Genomic DNA, 18,324 nt, shown 5'->3' with positions numbered 1-18,324 from the left:
TCACTAAATTTCTAAGCTGGTGAAGGGTGATACAATTCCATACAAGTGTACTACTGTCATTTCAAAAATCAGCTCTATAGCTTTCAGTAAAAGGGTTTTCTCTAACTTCTTCTGACACTTATCTTTTTTCTTTTTTATCTGTGTTCTTCTCTCTAAACTGTTACAAGTATACAGGACAAACAGGAATGTTAAAATTGCTTGGTAAGTTGAGGAAAATAATTCTATTTCTGGCATGCCAGCTTATGACAATGTAATGTTTGYAGTGCTTTTCATGTGTGTCTAGTGCCATATAGTTTCTAAGAAATCTTTTGCAGCCAAGGAGACCTAGACAGACAAAAATTTGCATATTCTCACACTTGTAATCACAATTGTACCCAGTCTCATTCCGCAGAGAAAAGTGAGAACTGATTTATGTAAGTAGATGTTCTCTAGTGGCTTTTTAGACCTGAGAAAAATTTCTCATGTGTATATAACCAATAGAACAAGATAATTTTCTTATAAATAAAGTATAATTCATCTAGTGGTTGTCTAAGCATATGATGCAACTTAATTTCTAAATAAATATATTAGGATAGAAGAAACCTTTCAGATTTGACCCCCAAATGTTGTGCATTCTGAAGTACATGCATCTGTTCTTGTAAAAATGTGCTGCAGATATTTGTGAACAGATGGGGACCTATAAATTAAATAATTTATTTTTGTGTTTGTCTGGATTCTGTGATCACTTAAGCAGCCGTGTCGTCTTGTGATGTTTCTAATGTGCTTGCTTAGGCACTTCCTTAACAATTGAGTGTTCCCCAAAGACTGTAGGGTTAGAGCTAGGTCTGGGCAAAAGACCTCTGTGATTTAGTGAGAGTGCTATGAGCCACCTGTACGTTTTCTGCTCTGAATCCACTAAGGACAGCAGAGGCTTCCTTTCAGGGATAGAGTGCAAGGGTGCTCAGGCTTGGACTAAATTGTCTGAAAATAAAAGGTTCCATTTCACCTCTGAACCCACATGGAGCACAGGTGCAATTAAGGTGTTAAAGCAGCAAAACCARGCTGAATCTCCTTGACTTACCCTGATCAATCCTTGATTTTCCCAGTTTCACTTTTCTCCTGTATTCCACGAGGTGCATCTCTGTTGGGGATGGGCGTGGTGGAAGAAGATCAGGAGAGCAGCGAGAGCCACCAAATCACCTGCTTTATGTGAACAACTAATTCTTTCATTTTGGGGAAATATCAGAGGAGCTTTACCAGACATCATTAGTTCAGTTTCCATTTCCCAGCCAGGCAGCTTGAGCTCAGGGGACCTGAGAGGTTGCCTAACASTGGTCTCACAGCAGTTCAGAGAGAGAGGAGGGAGTGTTATTTTACTTACTGTGAATAAGATTGCCTACACAGAAAACTGGAGCTGCCAAGTTGAAAKCTCAGAAGCAAGAAACTAGAAAGTACAAGAGTAAAGGATATTCATTCAACTTTCATTTGGTCTTCAGAAAGGCTCTAGTAACATATCCATATGCTGCTTTCTCACATTCAGTAAATTTTTGGGCTGCCCACTTACATTTCAGTCTTCACACCCCTGCAGCCCTCATCTGGCTTCCCTGTCAGTATCCTTGTGCAAACAGAGATTTGCAGCTTTTTCTCCCTCCTTTCTTTCTCCTGGTGTCATCAGTTCAGCCATGGCCCACCCTGGCTRCTGCAAAAATTAAYCCTGTCCTGTTTGGAACTAGTACATGCGCCTAGCACTGAGAGAGCACTTKCAAAATGAGGAGTTTTTCCTCATTCTTTTACTCCAATACATTTATATTTTAAGAGTTTTCCTCATTGCATAAAACTAAGGCACTATTTCTGAAATATATCATTCTGTCCAAGTGTGTTAATTCACAGGCAGTTCTTAATGAAATAGTAATTAATAGCATCCTGCTATTCAAAAGAACTAAATATAATGTAAAGATTGTGTTTTGCTGAGATTCTTCCTCATCCCTGACTCCTGTTGCTTGCCTGAAAGATTTCCCCAAGAAATTCAGCTTGAGGCAGGCTCTTGATTTAAATGGTTTGAAATGGGCAGCTTCAAAAACCTTCGTCATACAGCAATTGACACTGCCATGRAGAATGGGCTTGGGGAAGCAATGATGCCTCCTTAGTGGCAATTTACTATTCTACCAACATGTAATGCACTTTAGAAGAGCTTCATGCTAACTGTTTTCTATGGTATTTTAAGTTTTGTGTCAGGTAGAACGTACTAAATTTTAGGTATGTTTGCATCTCTTCAGCTGCCTGTCTGGAGCTTCTTTCTTTTTTCTTTTTTTTTTTTTTTTTTTTTTTTTTTTTTTTTTTTTTTTTTTTTTTTTTTTTTTTTTTTTTTTTTGTCCTCTCCTGTCTCTGTTTCATGTGCATTTTCACTCTGACTCAGATTGTCACCGCTCCTGGCCATCCTTTTCCGCAGACCAGCAGTCTTCCAGCGTTCCTTCCTCTCCAGGTAAAGCTCATAATATTTCATTGTTCCATCATGTTTCATCATCTTTGTTAATCACTAAATCTTTGCAGTGCTCGGTCTGGAGCTGTCTGCTGTGGCACAAAAAATTATAGAGCTGGTTTCTAAAAAGAGCATAGGTATAGAAACTCTTCAGGTTGTAAATTGCAAATGTTTAAATAAAATAGAAGGAGTTTTCTGCAGAAATACTGGAAGTGGTTTTTAAATGCATTAATTAAAATTCATATCTTTCCACGAAAAGAATATTTTGAAGTGTTTTATATTTTTTGTCTGTGCTTACAAAAGAGGAAGTGTAAATATTTTCTGTCTTTCTAGCCAAATAGTCCACTTCAAGAAAAACATTTACAAACATGTTATATTGTGTAAAAAATTGTTGCCTTGGTAATATGGAAAGAACATCAGCAATTTCTTGTTATTCTGTTTATAATCCTTGATTGAAAATTCATAGAATTGTAGAATGGTTTGTTTTGGAAGGGACCTTTAAAGGCTTCTAATGCAAACCCCCTACAATGAGTGGGGACATCTTCAACRCGATCAGGTTGATCAGAGCCCCATCCAACCYTGAGTGTTTCCAGAAGGTTCAGAACTTCTGTTTTAAAGCAGGAGTATGAACAAAAAACTAGTAAAATAGTAGTTTTAGATCTTCACCAGAAGCCAAAATGCTTTGGGCAGAAGAAGAGTTAAAATTTTGCTTCTCGTGAACTCTGCAGCGCATGCAATTTCAGCAACAATTTTTGTTTTCAATATTCTTTTAAAATACAGAGTATTTCAGAGATCCAGATGAGCAGCAGTCAAATGCTATTGCCTTAGCTGCTATCTGCATGTTTTTTCCACAGTAAAAAAGAGTCCAGCATTTCTAGATGTGAACACRGGAGCCTTCATCAGGACCAGCAGCTTTGCCGATGAGCTTGACCTGGAGGGTGAGACACTGCTGACCCCAATAACTCACATCTCACAGTAAGTCCAGGCTGCTGAATTGTGCCTTGCTTGACTTTGACAAGAGAATTTGGTTCAGGTGGGAGTTGCTGAAAGGACTATCTCAGATATTTGCATCAAACACTTTTTACCTTGAGGTGGATGTATATTGTTCTGAGTGCCAGTAAAACTTCATGCTGGCCTAAACACAAGTTCACTTGGCTGTTACACAAGGTTTTTGTTTTTAGCTAATGCCTCTGTGCAGCTGGTGCCTGATAACCTCAAGTTTTTACGTGGAGATGATGTGTGGGAGTGCTTGCCTGATGAGAGTTCTATTACTCCCTTCACCAATTTCCAGTGGAATAGCTGTAAAGTRCAAATTTTAAATCTGCTTAGTCTCTCCATTTCACCAGCACCTTCTCTAATGGTCAAATGATGTTTTACATTGGAAGAAAAGCTCTGTTTTGTCATTATTATTGCTTTGTTGTAAATCAAAAAAATTACTTGAAATAGGCCTGTAGGTTTGGGGGGTCAAGGTTGGTATTTTACCTTTTGGAAGATGATTTTCCACTTGTCTTTTCTGCTAGAATGTTATCTTCAAGTTCTCAGCTTATTCTGAAAAAACAAGAGAGTTGCAGCAGATTTTTCTTCTAATGCATTTGAAAATAAATCTTCTGACATTGTTTCATTCAAAATCCTGAAAAATGTTTATTATTCGCTGTAGTACATGTGTGGCAGTATGTACTTTAAAAGAGGAATGAAACAATTTTTTTCTCCTCGAAATCTGAGGATTTCTGCAATGAAACCACAGATGAAAATTCKTGGCATACTTGTATTTCTGAGATASAAAAYATGCAGAAATGCCTGCTGCCAATTTCCAGGCCTTCTTCCTATACAGTATAATTAGCAGAGAAACACAAACTTACTTTTTAGAGCCATTTTGGAAGGAGATTTATTAATAAAAGAGAAAAGGCTTGGGTGGAATCTTCCCGTCCCCCAAACCAAAGTATTTGCATTTTCATTGGATTCACCCAAGTGTACATCTGTTTATAGGCAGAGGATTTAGGAGACTTGAGTTCTGGAAGATTTCTTAGTGGTCCTAGCAGTAGAAGGAAGTAATAAATTTCCTCAAGCCTTAGTCAAGAATAATGGAGCAAGAAAAWGAGATCTAGATGTTTTCTTTTTGTAGCTTTTAAAAAACTTTATTTTGCCTCAACATTGCAGGCTTTTCTGTTGTTTTTTAAATAAGCTCGGGTGCTATGAGTTTCCATTATCTTTTTCAGGTTAGGAAATTATTTACTGATTTCTTACTGATACATTTCAAATAATAAGGTACTCCATCATCTTTGACTTCAACCTATGTAGCAGCTAAGAGGTTTTTTTTTCCTATTGATTACTTGTGGGAGATGTTAAAACATAGGTAGTGAGTTTCAGATGAAGAACCTCACCAAATGGAGATCCTAGACCTTCAGTAGCTTATGGAGCTCTTTTTTACTCCCTTAATTTTTGGTTGTAACCTTTGTTAAAATTTCCCTGCATTACTCAAAGTCAAGAGTGATGGGACGTTACAAAATGTGTCCCCAGTGGCTTAAACTGAATCTCTGCTAGGGTGGATGAAAATGGAATTCATTGGTTCTTTTAAGACTTTGGGTTTAGATTACAAACTGAATAAATTAGATTAAATGTAAAAGTGGATAAAATATTAATTTAAATGTGTGTCTTTGAAACATGGCCACCCAAATGTAGATCCTGAGAACTGTTCACTTGGCAGTGCGTTTACTTTGTATGCAGTTAATKAAAAGGCCTTAAACAGTGCCAGATTAGCCTATAGATGTAAGGGTTATGCAAAAAGTTRCTGAAAATACTGTGTTTTGTAATGCAAACTCAGGTTTTTAACAAAATGACAGCACCAGCTATGGTATCGAAATGTCAAATTAAGTGTGAATATATCTAGTTTTCAGGTCTTAAAAGCAATACATATTCTATCAGAGGAACAGAAAAATGGAGACAGTTTCAGAATTGGAAGCRTAATGTAAAACACTTGACCTAAGGATGCATGGATTTGGGATTCATGGAACTATTTCCTGGCCAATTATATATTTATTGCAACATGTGCRTTAACTTAACCATTAATCACAGAAAGGTGACTCCAGGATAAACATTAATTTTTGAAAGTCATGAATACATGAGTARATTTGACACAGTTAATTTGAGACATGCAACTAGAAAGTGGCTTTTAGTCGGCAGTATGGAAAATATTTCCTTTTGRCAGGTAGCACAAATATGTGAGAAGAGTGGAGTACCTACTGTGTTAGTGACAGGCAAACACTTGGCATCCTTGTGGTTTAAAAACCAATGAGGCGGAGGGTTTTTTTTCTTCATTTGTCCTGGAAAGTAAATGCCAGCTGTCATCCCTTGTGATAAAGGGCTTTAGGCTTCTAGGCCTAAAGTCCCCTTTAAATTAAATTTCAGAGTTTTTCTTGTTTATTCAAAAATTTCTCTTTAGGTAAATGTAGGTGCATATTCTCACTGAGTTTAATAGGACTGGTTTTGTGTTCAATAATAAAAATGTAGGTGTAGAWTTTTTGCAGGACATATGTCGGGTTGTATTTTAAATCTGTTTTAAAATAAATGTCCTATAAAATGTAGCCCTACTTCTGTGGAATTGCTAATGGGAAATCTTTCATTGAGAAAGATTGCTGTATCAGTTAACCACTGTCAGTACCTCTTCGTGAAAACAAAAACAAAGGACATTGAAGCCTGATGTTCAAACAGGACAGCCTATAAAATGATCTGTAACAATTTAGAGAATGCAGTGCAAAGTGTGGTGTTTGTGATAGAACTTGGCCCTTCAGTTTAATGCTTGTTGTGGTCTGTTGTGCTGTAAAAAAGAAACAGAAAACTGGACTGCAGCAATACCACCCCTCTCCTCTGGACTTCTCACTGGTTTATTTCTCCCAGTATGTTCCCAGATTTCTCCTGTTCTTTGTTCCACTATGTTGGATCTTTTATTTTTTTTATTTATTTGTTTTATTTTAAGGCAGTGGAAAAGCGATTCTACGTGTAGCTGAGCTTCAGTTACCAAGAGGCTCTTGCCCTGTGTTTGTGTAATTGCTTGATTTCAGCATTAGTGTGGATCCAGGTGTCTGCATGTATTTCTGGATGCAAGCACTTGCTAACATGTCACATTTGTGTTCCTGTCAGTGTCTGTATCAAAATAACMGAATAATAAACTCTTCCCCAGATGATTCATGTACCTCTTAATTGGGGTGGTGAAAATGCWTTGAGTTAGTTAAGCATCGGATTTGTCTGTATAAATATAAAATAATTGCTTTCCTGCAGTGGCATACTGATGTGATCTTAGATTTTATACAGCAGGCTTACACTTAAAGGAAGGCTTTACATTAAAAGCAAAAAGCACTTTCTTTTTGTTAGTAAGTGTGTTTTCATCCTGAAAAAAWTCTGTCATTACATCAACTTTATCTTCACTACTCTCTGTCTTGACATCTTGAATGTAATACAGAGCCTTGTAGACATTGTGTTAGGAGTAACAGGGAGACTCCAGTGGTGGAGGGAGACGTTTCTGAAAAGAAACTCTTCCTTGTRAAACAGCACAGTAGATGCAATAAATAAGCAAACAGATTTAGAGCTTTCTATAATAATTTCCAGTTTTCTGAATGATTGAAACAGATGCTTTTGAATGCTTTGAGATATAACTGAAATATTTGAAATAAGGTGTGCTGTGCTGGTAAACACAGAGTGCAGTGTCCATGGTGCTGTAGTTACCAGCGTTTTTTTGCTGAAAATAATGTTTCTTTCTCTTTTCTTTTATGTTTTTATGAAGTGTTGTATGTTTTAATTGCCAGTATATAGTTTGTTGCCGTGAGATAACAACCACATTGCCTAGAACAAACAGTGCTATATTTCTCTTTTAACTCTTTTCTTTTGGATTATCAGTGAGTGGAATCCTTATTTGCTTTGATTTGCTAGCTCATATTGTAAGAGATTCCTGCTTTTATCTCCCAGTTCTATACCAAAATAATGCTCTGAAGTCTGAGCAGATATTTGTTTCACTCTCAAATGGGCCAGATGGAAGAGCTGACTGCTGCTGTCACAAGAATTCTCTCTGAAATGATGTTAACAACATTTATACCATGACTTCCATGGGGTCTGTTTTATCATTAATGACAGGGCATGTTGGAAGAACAGCAGTGGTAGCAGCTATGTAAGAACATGCTTGAGTTAAGACCAGAGCTTAATGTTCATTCATGGCTGGTTACTGTCACGTGCCATTATTCCAGTCATTTACTTGACCTGGAACAAAAAAGGCTTCAGTGCTTGCTGCTAACTGGGCAGCATCCTTTTTCATTCAGCACATTTCAGTGTGTCATCAAGCTCCCTTAGGAATTCTGCTTACAATCTGCTGGTTTAATAGTTTACTGAAAAGAGGAGGACTGTTCCCCTCAGATATTCTCTTCGGTATGGAATAGCATTATAATATCCCGTGTTTCTTGTTATAAATTTACAATCAACTTGGCAATAGAAATTGACCCTTTAACTCTGGACATATGAGGAATCAGATTGTTTCATCTACTAAGCTACTGGGGGACACTTGAGGATATGAAGTGTCCCTAAAGTTGGTTTAATAAGTGGTCAGGAAAGTTCRTTTTTCAGCCAAAGGCTCCAGGATGGTTGTAAACAACTACTGTAATGATTTCAGTGTCATCATCCCATTCTGATTTCTTGTTGCTGCTTGTATGGGAGAGAAAAAGAGCTATGACTTTCCAGTCCTAAATATGGCTAACCCCTTACATGAGCAGTGGTCAATGSAGTATAGTCACCAGAGAGGACTCAAAGCATCTCTGATGTGAGAAATTGTTTACTGTTAGCCCCAGATGTAAGAGGTTGCAGAGCTTGTCTGCAGCTCAAGAGCTGAGTGGTTTTAGTAGAGCAGGACATCAGCAAACTTCTCTCTTAAATGTTGAAAGGCAAATGGATGTTTTAGCACGTTCATCATGGTTTATAAGAACTTTATTTCTGGCTTATGAGTATTGTTACTAGCTAGGGGCACTGCCAAAATAGCTATGGCATACGCACTTTAGCACCGAGCTAACAGTCTGCACATGGGGCATTAAAAATCCCTGTAACTTCTTCCCTGCGTCTGGTACCAGTAAAAAGAAAGAACTGTATCTACTGCCATGCTGAGACAAATGTGACATTACCGGGTGCTGTTGCATCTGGATATACTTCCTTTGTCATCCTGTGCCTCAGCTGGAAGCCCTTTGAGCTGGGGACTGTTCTGTTTGTATGACATCGAATAGGTGGGCTCCCAGCACACAAACTGTTCCTGTGTTCTGGGTCCAGTGTCTGCGGCAGAGTTGGCTRAAGTTGACTGACTTTGTCTTCCGTAATACAGGCAGCTTTTTACAGTATTAATTTTTATATGTGGATTAGCCTGAGATGTGCTGAAGACTTGGGCACTTCTTCATGGTCTGCTGACACTGCAGCGACTGAGCTGCTTCTGACAGTGCAATGAGTGGTGTGGCAAACATCTGTCCTATGTGGTTACTTGCCTCTTTCATCTTTAGGGAGAAGTTCTTGTGTACTGTGGTGGGTGGTTGCTTTTTTCATAGATTAGATAGAGTGTGCAGTTTATGTCTATAGCTCTGAAGACCAGAAGGGATAATTAGATCCCCTTTGATCTTGTGAAAGGCAGGCTGTAGCACTCTGTCAAGCTGCAGCATTATGGTGCTGTGTTCTTAATATGAGCAAAAACACAATAAAAGGCTTGTATCAAAGAATGAACAAGAGGAAAAAAAATCAGACAGGAACGACAGGAACCTAGAGTTTGAAATTCCACAGATAGAGCTAACTTTCTGGGTTTTTTTATTGGAGAGGGAAGTATTGTCATATACTGGTGCTGCTATTTGCTAGAAGTCAGTAGTGGACAAATATATTCTGTGTTAGAGACCACCAACCTGTAGAAATAATTCTGTCATGGTCTTTTCTCCCTTACTGCAAATTGTCACTGATGTACTCAAGTGCAAAATTACTGTTTGGCTATTTTRTGTTACTGACATGGTATAAAAGTAATGTGTTGACTTTTTCTAGTGTACAAACGGTCTAGGCAGAAGCTAAGATAGCTTAGCTATTTCTTTTGTGTTGCAGATGAACGTTGCATTCCTTGGTCTCCAAGTGCTGGTTTACGTCTTGATTGATGTTAAGTAATTAAACGAGACTCTAGCTGCTTAGTGATTCAGAAGTACAGGGCTCCTATGCTGTAAAAACAACAAGCAACTCCCCACTTACTAACTTTTATCATTGTTTACTTTGGGCACCATGCAGAATAATAAGTGCAAAACCTTTCTTTTTCCTTTTTTTTTTTTAAATAAAAAAAATATTGGATGGAGAGACAATAAAAATATCCCACTTTTATCTAATATTATAAAAGTTAAATTTATCATAATCTCGAGTTCATTCCAGAATTAAAACTCAAAGCATAAATGATTATTTTCTGTTACGGGAATGGAGAATGGCTTTGCTTTTTGTTTWGATATATGGGATATGTCAGAAGAAGTTGAAAACTTGATTAGTTTATAATGTATGCACTTTTGCTGGAAGTTATTTTATCCAATGAACAGGATATGTTTAATTATGTTTAATGTTTTATTAATGATTCAAAAAGTCATATTTTTTTACTAATSTAGTAACAAAGTTATTGAGTTGTAAAATTAAATACTTGCAAGTAACATTTAGATCAGAATTCTCCAAACTCCATGGGCAAAATTAAGATCAGAGATGCTGCACAGACTGTGGTAAATCTGTGTAGCAAACATACCTGGATCCAAAATCTTGGCTTTCCAGCAGGAGTCAGCCTTGTATCAGTGCAAGGTTGTAGAAATGCCCATCCAGATCAGTATGTGCCAACCAAGAGACATAGCTGACCACTGGGATTTATTCCATGTGCAGATACAAACTAGTAAATTAGTATTTTTAGCAAAATTATTATTGTAATAATGGTCAAAACGTTAGTATTTGCATAAAAACTAATTCTTTGGTGAAACAGTGACTGTGTAGTCACAGATATCCGAGTCTGTGCTTGGGGCAGAGCTGGAAACCAACACAGACTAACAAGGAAATGATTAATCTAATGTATTTTTGACCTAATCATCTACTTCCAGGCCCAGCTATCAAGTCCAGGCATGGAACATTATGGTATTTAAAACCAATAGCACATGTGACCTTTGTGCTTTGATACTTGTATCACAAAGTTTAATAATGTCGTGTTAGAGCGTCTTTTGTCATAATGTGCACTTAGTTCGAAAAATGAAAATGGACAGCTGGTTTAAATATTGCTGAATGGTGCACCAAACAGCAATGCTAAAGGAAAAAAACCTTTCTGTAAAGTGTTAATGCACAGGGAAACAATTCCAAGAGGTGTAAATGGGTTAGTTTACCTGGCATAATACTATAATTGTTCAGGAAATTGCATGTTGTACATTCTGTGGGTAAAAGTGACCTGAAAATTGCTTGAATATATTATCAATATGTTTTTCTTATTAACTTCATTTCACAGTATTTCAAAGAAATCGTTTCATTTTTTTTCATAAATAAATGCTGCTCCCTGTATGACCAGTACCCAGTTCTGACTGAATGTGGCATTTTCCTGTTGTTGTACTTCACTGAAAATTCTGTTACAACATTGACACATTAAAGGCTTTCTTCTGCAGCTGTTGTTTCTGATCACTATCGATGATTTTTTTCCAAAGCTGAAAAACATGGCCAAGTGTGATTAACACCCTGTGTAGCAAAGCTTACTGCAGKGGAAGGCTTTGGTTTAAACATTTGCCAAATCCATAGCAGAGCTGTAAAGTAGGGAGCTCTCTGCATCATCCTTGATGCTGGCTGGATGTGTGAAGAGTGACCTGCATTGCCTTGGCACTTGCCCTGGGTAGAGAGCCCATAGGAGGTCATGGAACTGTAGAATGAAACTTGTTTTCATATGACTTYGAGGATGGAATGTAGTTGTGATTTCATTCAGGGTCTCAGGGACTATATAACTGTATGTTTCATTTTACGTCCAGCAGGAAGTTCAAGTTGAAAAAGCTGAAGTATTTTCACTGTCTTGCAGACAAAATGCCTTAAATACCTTACACTAGTTGTCAGCCTGTTAGCAAACTAAAGCTAAGCACTGACCTATTGCCTGTGGTTGTGTTTTGCCCTGTGTTTTTCTCGGGTTCCTGTATCCCACTCAATTCTGTGGTTACTGAGTGCTTTTTGGGATAAAAATAAACACATAAGCCTGTCATCACTATGTCCGATTACTCCTCTGTCTCTGTCTTTCCCAAGGAAAACTGATGTTTGTGTTCATTTTTCCCCCTTTTTTGCCACATGTAAAATGCAAAGTATAATGTCAAAAGGGAAGCAGATTAAAAAAATGGTAAATGTTATCGATCCGTCTTCATGTCCTTTAGGTCAGGGGCATTTCTGTCCTTGGTACAGAAATGTGACTGCTCCTGAAAAGGGGAATTATTGGGAGTGGTGTGGCTCCTAGGAACTTGATCCTTCAGGATTTTTGGGCCCCTGAAAATACGAAAATACAGCCTTGGAAATAGAGGCAGAGGATGTCCAGAGTGCCTCCACACCCTGTGCAGAGCTGGTGAGGTGAACAGAGCACAGCAGAAATGTAACGTTCCTTGTGTGAGTCTGAGTTAACGAGAGGTTGTAAGGATGCATTTTGTCGGTGCGGTGTTTTTTGAGGGATGGCACTTTCAGTCAGGCCAGTTCCATAGTACAGTCTGTGTATGATTGGAAAACACCTGGTGATGGCAGAACAAATACAAAGGGCAGTGTACAGAAAGCTGAGTCTTGCATTACTTGAAATTTGTTGTGTGTGTCTGGCAGTAAGTTCACTTTGTTGAAACCTTTAACATGTAGGCAGTGAAATTTATTCGAACTATTTCCATAACTTTTTTCCCATGTAGTGCAGCATTTAATTGAAAAAGCAGTTAAGCCCTTGTATCTAATTTTTTTCCTAATTAATATCTATTCGGGCTGTCCATAATTTAAGAACAGCTCATAGATACCAAATTCATACCAGGCCTGCTAAAATTTGACACCAGTATGTATGTAATTTGATTTTTGTTTTTATAAAAGCAAACAAAAAATTTTGAACAAACATCTTTTTTTTTTTAAAGGATATTATTTTATTACAGAAACAGCTAGTATTTAAAAAATAATTCCTCATTTTTATTTGATGATAGAACCCCAAAACATCACAGCATTCCTTAGTACAGTGTAAAAAACCAAGTACTAACTGAATCCCACAGCAACCAGTTTATACTCGCATTTCCCAYAGGTGTTCTCTGTGCAAGTTACCCTTTCCTCAATGGCTGCTGATCCCAAAGTTCCTTATTTAAAAATTCTGCAGTAAGTCTGGGGTGCCAGAAGTGGTCAAACTGAGTGTGATTCTTCGATCTGTAGGTTTGATATGGTGGAGTTCAGAGGCATTAGGTAGTGGTGAATGGTTTGAAAGACCTCACAATGCATTACTTTAAAGATGATTTTAACAYAAAATGTAGGTTTGTCTTGGGCTGTCCCACTACCAGAACAGGATGCCAGTTTTCCTTTTGAGCTGGCAGCAGTGCTTAACTGACCACAGCTATGGTTGGAAAACCACAGGAAACAAGCTTTGTGTAAAACATTTGTTACTCACCTAGGTCTGCAAGTCGAGGGTCAAATTGCCCCCCATTTTTGAGTGTGAAGTGTTCAAGAGCTTTGTGTGGTAGCAGCATAGGGAGGCTGACAAGGTGAAATGCAGCCTTTTCCTCTCCCATCCTACCGAAAATCAGGGATGCTGGGCTGTCACGTGTATCTGCTTTCATTGCATAGGTGTCCCAAAAACCCCTCTGGATTTAGAATCCTGCTGTGAGTCGCTGRCATTTAAACAAGTGAGCCCTGTGTGGAGATGTTAATGCTCTACCAGTTCTCCTGAAAAGGGACTGAGACAGGAAGYTCAATTTGAAAGCATTTCTCTATCTTAGCACACTAGAGAGGAAAATTTGGCAAACTGGGATAAATAAATGCTATCATACACTGTTCTGCTACATACATCTGTTTCTAGAAAAACATCACTCTCTGATCTTGAGAAATTCTGTTTCAGCACCACAAACATTGCTTACTCCTCTGCCTTCTCTTTTCACCCTATACTCGGCTCTTTTTATAACTACAACAGGCAACATTTAATGGTTCTTGTTATTACCTGTTCCATAGAACAAAGAAATAATGTGGCAGGAATAAAAAGTCAGGTGCCTAATTAAACAGACGTTGCAAAACTTCATCCATGTTCTAACTGTGATAAATACACGAAATAGTTGAAATGTCAGTCATTATTCTTGGTTTTTAATTTCTTAGTACTTCAGTATGTTTAGGCTGTGTGAGAAATGTCATTATTTGGAAAGAAAGGTAAAGATTTGCATGTGTGCTTTGTCCTGGAGGATTTGCACTGTGGTTGGTGTATATGGAGCCTGTGCCAAGGACCGGAAGGTAYGAGACAAGAAGGAGTTGTGTTTCAGTCCTAAACTGGCTGCTGGGATAATAAATAATGGAGGGATGCAACCACAGTATTTGTTCTTTGGTGCATTTAGAAAGTGTTTTCAGTCCATCTGCTTTTTATTTTAGAAACCTAACCCAGTCCTGCCTATGTAAAAATTACAGATGCTAATTTTGAATTTTGTGGGGGGTTTTGGGTGGTTGTTTTTTTGGTTTGGTTTTTTTTTCTTTTTTTCCAGACCACCCACATGGGGGCACCTGCCAGGTTTTCTGGGGTACTTCCTTTACTCTGCAGGACTCTGAGGTTTTCTGTAAGTGTATGTGCTGGGTCTTGTCCATTCATCATTATTAYATCTTAATGTAGGTTTCAGGTTTGCTAAATTATGTTAAATCACTTCCATATTGAAAAACATGAATAATTTTAAATGACTGTGTGCTGCAAAGAGCAGGATCAGATTATTAGAGCTCTTAATTGTTTCTGTCTTTTTGTCTGAAAGCTTGAAAGCTTTCAGACTTTTACTGTGAATTATGAACTGGTAAATGATGTATATTGTAGGCCTTGCACTATAACCACCAATAGCACATCTGAGACATGGTGCAACTAGAAACTCTTTTTCTGAGGGAAGCACAGTTTAAAGGTATGAATTTCTCACAAAAACTGTTCATTATAAATCATACCCAATGGAGCTGCAGTCAGTATAGTTTGCAGGTCACCTAGAAGACTGTAGTGCTAAAAGTGTTTGGGTGGCAGGAGTCTCRTTTGTTAAAAACTTTCTTTAGGCATGCAAGGTATCCCTGTGTCAGAAAGATTTAAAGATAACAGTAACAACAACAAAAAATAATAAAAAAGACAAAGGGAGGAAAGGATGAAAACAAGAGTTAGAAGTCTGAGGATATTCACACTTGAATTGCAAGTTTTGAGTTCCTTGCCTGATCAGACAAGGCATTWGTGTACACTGCAGAACATGTAAAATATGCAGTAGAGAATAGCGATTGATAGCTCTACAGAGTTACACTTWGATGGAGAAAACATTCAAAGTGGCAATAGTGACAGGTCTAGTACAGAGATGGAAAAAGGAGGAGGAGAGTTCTGAATGCAGGAAAACAAAATGAGTCAGAATGCTGTACCTTAGTTCCTGGTTTACCCTTGTCCCATCTGTGCTTCCTCTGCTCAGCTCATTGAAACGCTGGAGCACCACTAATGCCTAAATGAGTTCAGCTGGGGGGGTTGGAGAGGAAGGGGACAAGTCTTGGGGATGCTGTGGTGCAACAGATTGGTTGTGGGAGAATGAGAGAGGAAAAGAGAGTAATTKAAGGATGTAGGCTTCGGTGAACAGGAATAGCCGTATCAGCAGCAACAGAAGGAGGAAATGAGCTGAGGATATGGCAGAAAAGTCGGCTGATCTTGGTGATACCYCTGGATATGTTTATGTTTGGAATGTGATGCCTTTAACTCTGTTGGTAAATCAGTGTATTTCAGACTCAAATCATTACAGCTGRCTTGATGACTTCTTCTTTTCCTGACATTAAATTTGTGATGCTGCATTCTAGACACCTTGTTGCTCCTCTAGGAACTATGTGGGTATATGTTCAGAAGAAGTAACTCCCAGGCAATTATCTTTGCCATTTCTTAGCTCCTACGTTTCTATCCAAATAACTTGAAAAGTTAATTTTTATTATGTCTGTGTGCCCACTTGGACCTCTGAGGTCCTTTGGGAATTTCCCTGGGTAATACAGTTTGTTTCACACGTTGAACCGTGGCTTCTGTGTGCAGAGCTGCCAATGAGTTACCCTGGGCATCTGACCCAGCAAGCTCAGTCCTGGTATATGACTTCATATAATTCATTTCAAAACTGAAATACAGGGCCACCACAGTGATTAGAGGGCTGGAGCACCTTTGCTATGAGAAAAGGCTGAGAGAATTGGGRTTRTTCACCCTGGCAAGCAAAAGGCTTTGAGTTGACCTAATTGGAGCCATCCAACACCTGAAAGGAGCCTACAGGAAAGATGGAGGGAGACTTTTTACAAAGATATTTAGTGACAGGACAAGGGTAAATGKCTTCATACTRAAAGAGAACAAGTTTAGATCAGATACTAGGGAAAATAYTCTTYACTGTGAGAGTAGTGAAGCACTAGCCCAAAGAAGCTGTGGATGTTCCATCCCTAACAGTGTTCAAGAAGGCTGCTTTAGATTGGTTTAGTGAAAGGTGTCCCTGCCCATGTCAGGGGTTTGGAACAAGATGGCCTTTAAGATCTCTTCCAGCCCAGGTCATTCTGTGAAAAAAGGGACTGTGTAAAGAAAACAGCCTTTGAGATAGAATAGGCTTTTTTCTTTGTTTTCCCTTTTGATGTTAATAAACTTGACAGTGATTCAAGATCCTATCACTTTCGAATTATGCATTGCTCTTTTCCAAATTGCTTTCTATCATCCCTACCTTACATTTTGTTTTGTCATGGTTTCAAGAACTGTAGAGCTGTCATTTCAAACTAAAGAAACTAGCATAATTAATTGTTTTGGTGGGTTTTTTTTTCATATTAAGACACGAGAAATAAGTTAGAGATGTGAAAAACCACCCTTTTAATAGAAGGGGATCTAGTTTGTCACAAGGGGGCAGTCATGTTATATATGAAATTTTCCCTGCTTGGGAGTTACTCAACCACGGGTTAATAGGCAATGGGTGACAAAATTAGCATTGTAGGGTGGTGTGAGTGTAGTCTTACATTTCARCAGGTTTCTCTGATGCTCCAAGAAGAGTGCTTGCCAAAATTTAGGAAATTTTGTAAAATTTAAGAATTTTACAAGATTACTTGTAATCCTTATTTTGAAGGGTGAAAGAATTCTCAGTGTGTATGATAAACCGTTTCAGTCTTAAAGATTAAAAAGACATATRTATGTATGACAATGTAAGTGTTAGATGAGATGACTGCACTTGTCACCTACAGACATTTCACTCAAGGGTTAATATCACCTCAGGACCRTGGAATTGGAGGAAGTCTAAACATCATATATCTTTTAAAAACTCCGGATACAAAGGATTTTAGTTGAAAAGTGTACTTGGTTTAAAAGTTGTTCATCTCTGAAAGGTATTGAGCAGGAGATCTCTCCAAATTTGTTTTGGACATGAGATAGGATAGCGCTCAGGAAGCCTTGTTCCCCTCCTCATCCCTGCTCCTTGCATTCCTAAAGGCCAGCTGGRTGATGTTCAGTGCAATTAGTGAAGATTCAGTGCAATTACTGTGGTCAGGGCTTGTTGGGAAGCATTAAAGCTTAAAGTTGGCCAGATAAGTGATAGTGTTTTACCTCAGTCATTCTGCTCTGTGTTTGAAAGATCCAACTGTTCCCAACATGAAAGWGTAAATGCTCAATTTGCCTTGCAGGTGAAGTTGCATGAGCACAGAGATCCAGAACGATAGTTTTAAAGTAAAGTGATTTTATTCCTAATCTGTCAGGACATATCATGAACAAGTCTTGCAGCACACGTCTTAAGCACAGCTTTGCAGAGAAGTTTCAAACCTAGGTCCATGGTGAGAATAGGTCTCAGAAGAGAATGYGGGATGGAAAAGAAATTAACAACTTCACGTTATCTAAGTTTGGAATCTGTTTCCATTTAAGAGAGATTCCATATTTAAAAGCTGATGGACCTTTAGTATTCTGTTGCTGAACAAGGTTTCCTATAGCATTCTGACACTTAAGCATGTTGGAATCTCCCTGGTTTCTGGAAACTTGAGAGAAAAAGGAGAAACCCTTGAAAGATGAGACACAGTGTTATAAATAGAGCTGGAACCATTGAGGTTGGATATAAACAGGGTGTAAGTGACTCAGAGGGGTGATAATCCTAAAGTTTATGTTGCCATCTCCTAGCATGTCTCACTTGAGGTCATTATTGTAGAAAGTGGGCTTTTCCTTGGAAAATTATAATACTTGGGAAGTTGGATTTTTAAGGTGTTTCCTTATCATGACTGAAAGCATTTTGCAAGATATATTTTTGGGGGCTGAGTACTAGTTTCATCAGATATGGCATACTTTGTTGTCTTGAATAAATAAAAATATTCAGATGCTTTGTCCCTCATGAGTTCCCTTATGCTAACCTCCTTAGACAGGTTGGGTCGACAAGAAAAAATTGGGCAGATGTGCATACACTGCTCCAAAGGATTACGTGATCTTGTCTCCATGTCACTCATCCCCAGATGGCTTCAGTGAACTTCTTGTCTGCTCTTACCTTAATTTCATAGGAATTAAGTCTAAATTATACTCAATTTCATTAATTAAGCAGTTGTGTAGCAGAGGAGGAAGAGGGAAAGCTCCCAGGTAGTTCCTCCTCTGAAGTGAATGTCTTACAGCCCATAAAGTGAACTAAACAACASCGTTTTGTAAATTCTCC

At 38.2% G+C, this 18,324-nt stretch overlaps 1 protein-coding gene across 2 annotated transcripts in view; it reads left to right on the top strand.

The window, feature by feature from the left end:
- Positions 1-18,324, top strand: part of KCNQ1 (potassium voltage-gated channel subfamily Q member 1) — a 323,629-nt gene that overhangs the window by 92,686 nt on the left and 212,619 nt on the right. The window contains exons 11-12 of one of the 2 annotated variants that reach the window (XM_057372144.1): positions 2,396-2,461; positions 3,313-3,433. In XM_057372144.1, coding sequence (XP_057228127.1) covers positions 2,396-2,461; positions 3,313-3,433 — 187 coding nt within the window. The remainder of the gene's footprint in view (positions 1-2,395; positions 2,462-3,312; positions 3,434-18,324) is intronic. The other variant, XM_057372145.1, reaches the window with a different exon arrangement.

Source organism: Malurus melanocephalus, unplaced genomic scaffold, assembly GCF_030028575.1.
Source record: "Malurus melanocephalus ecotype Western Australia unplaced genomic scaffold, MMel_1.1 scaffold_165, whole genome shotgun sequence".
NCBI lineage: Eukaryota > Metazoa > Chordata > Aves > Passeriformes > Maluridae > Malurus > Malurus melanocephalus.
Note: the sequence above shows the minus strand (reverse complement) of the source record. Positions and strands in the feature narration are given on the sequence as shown.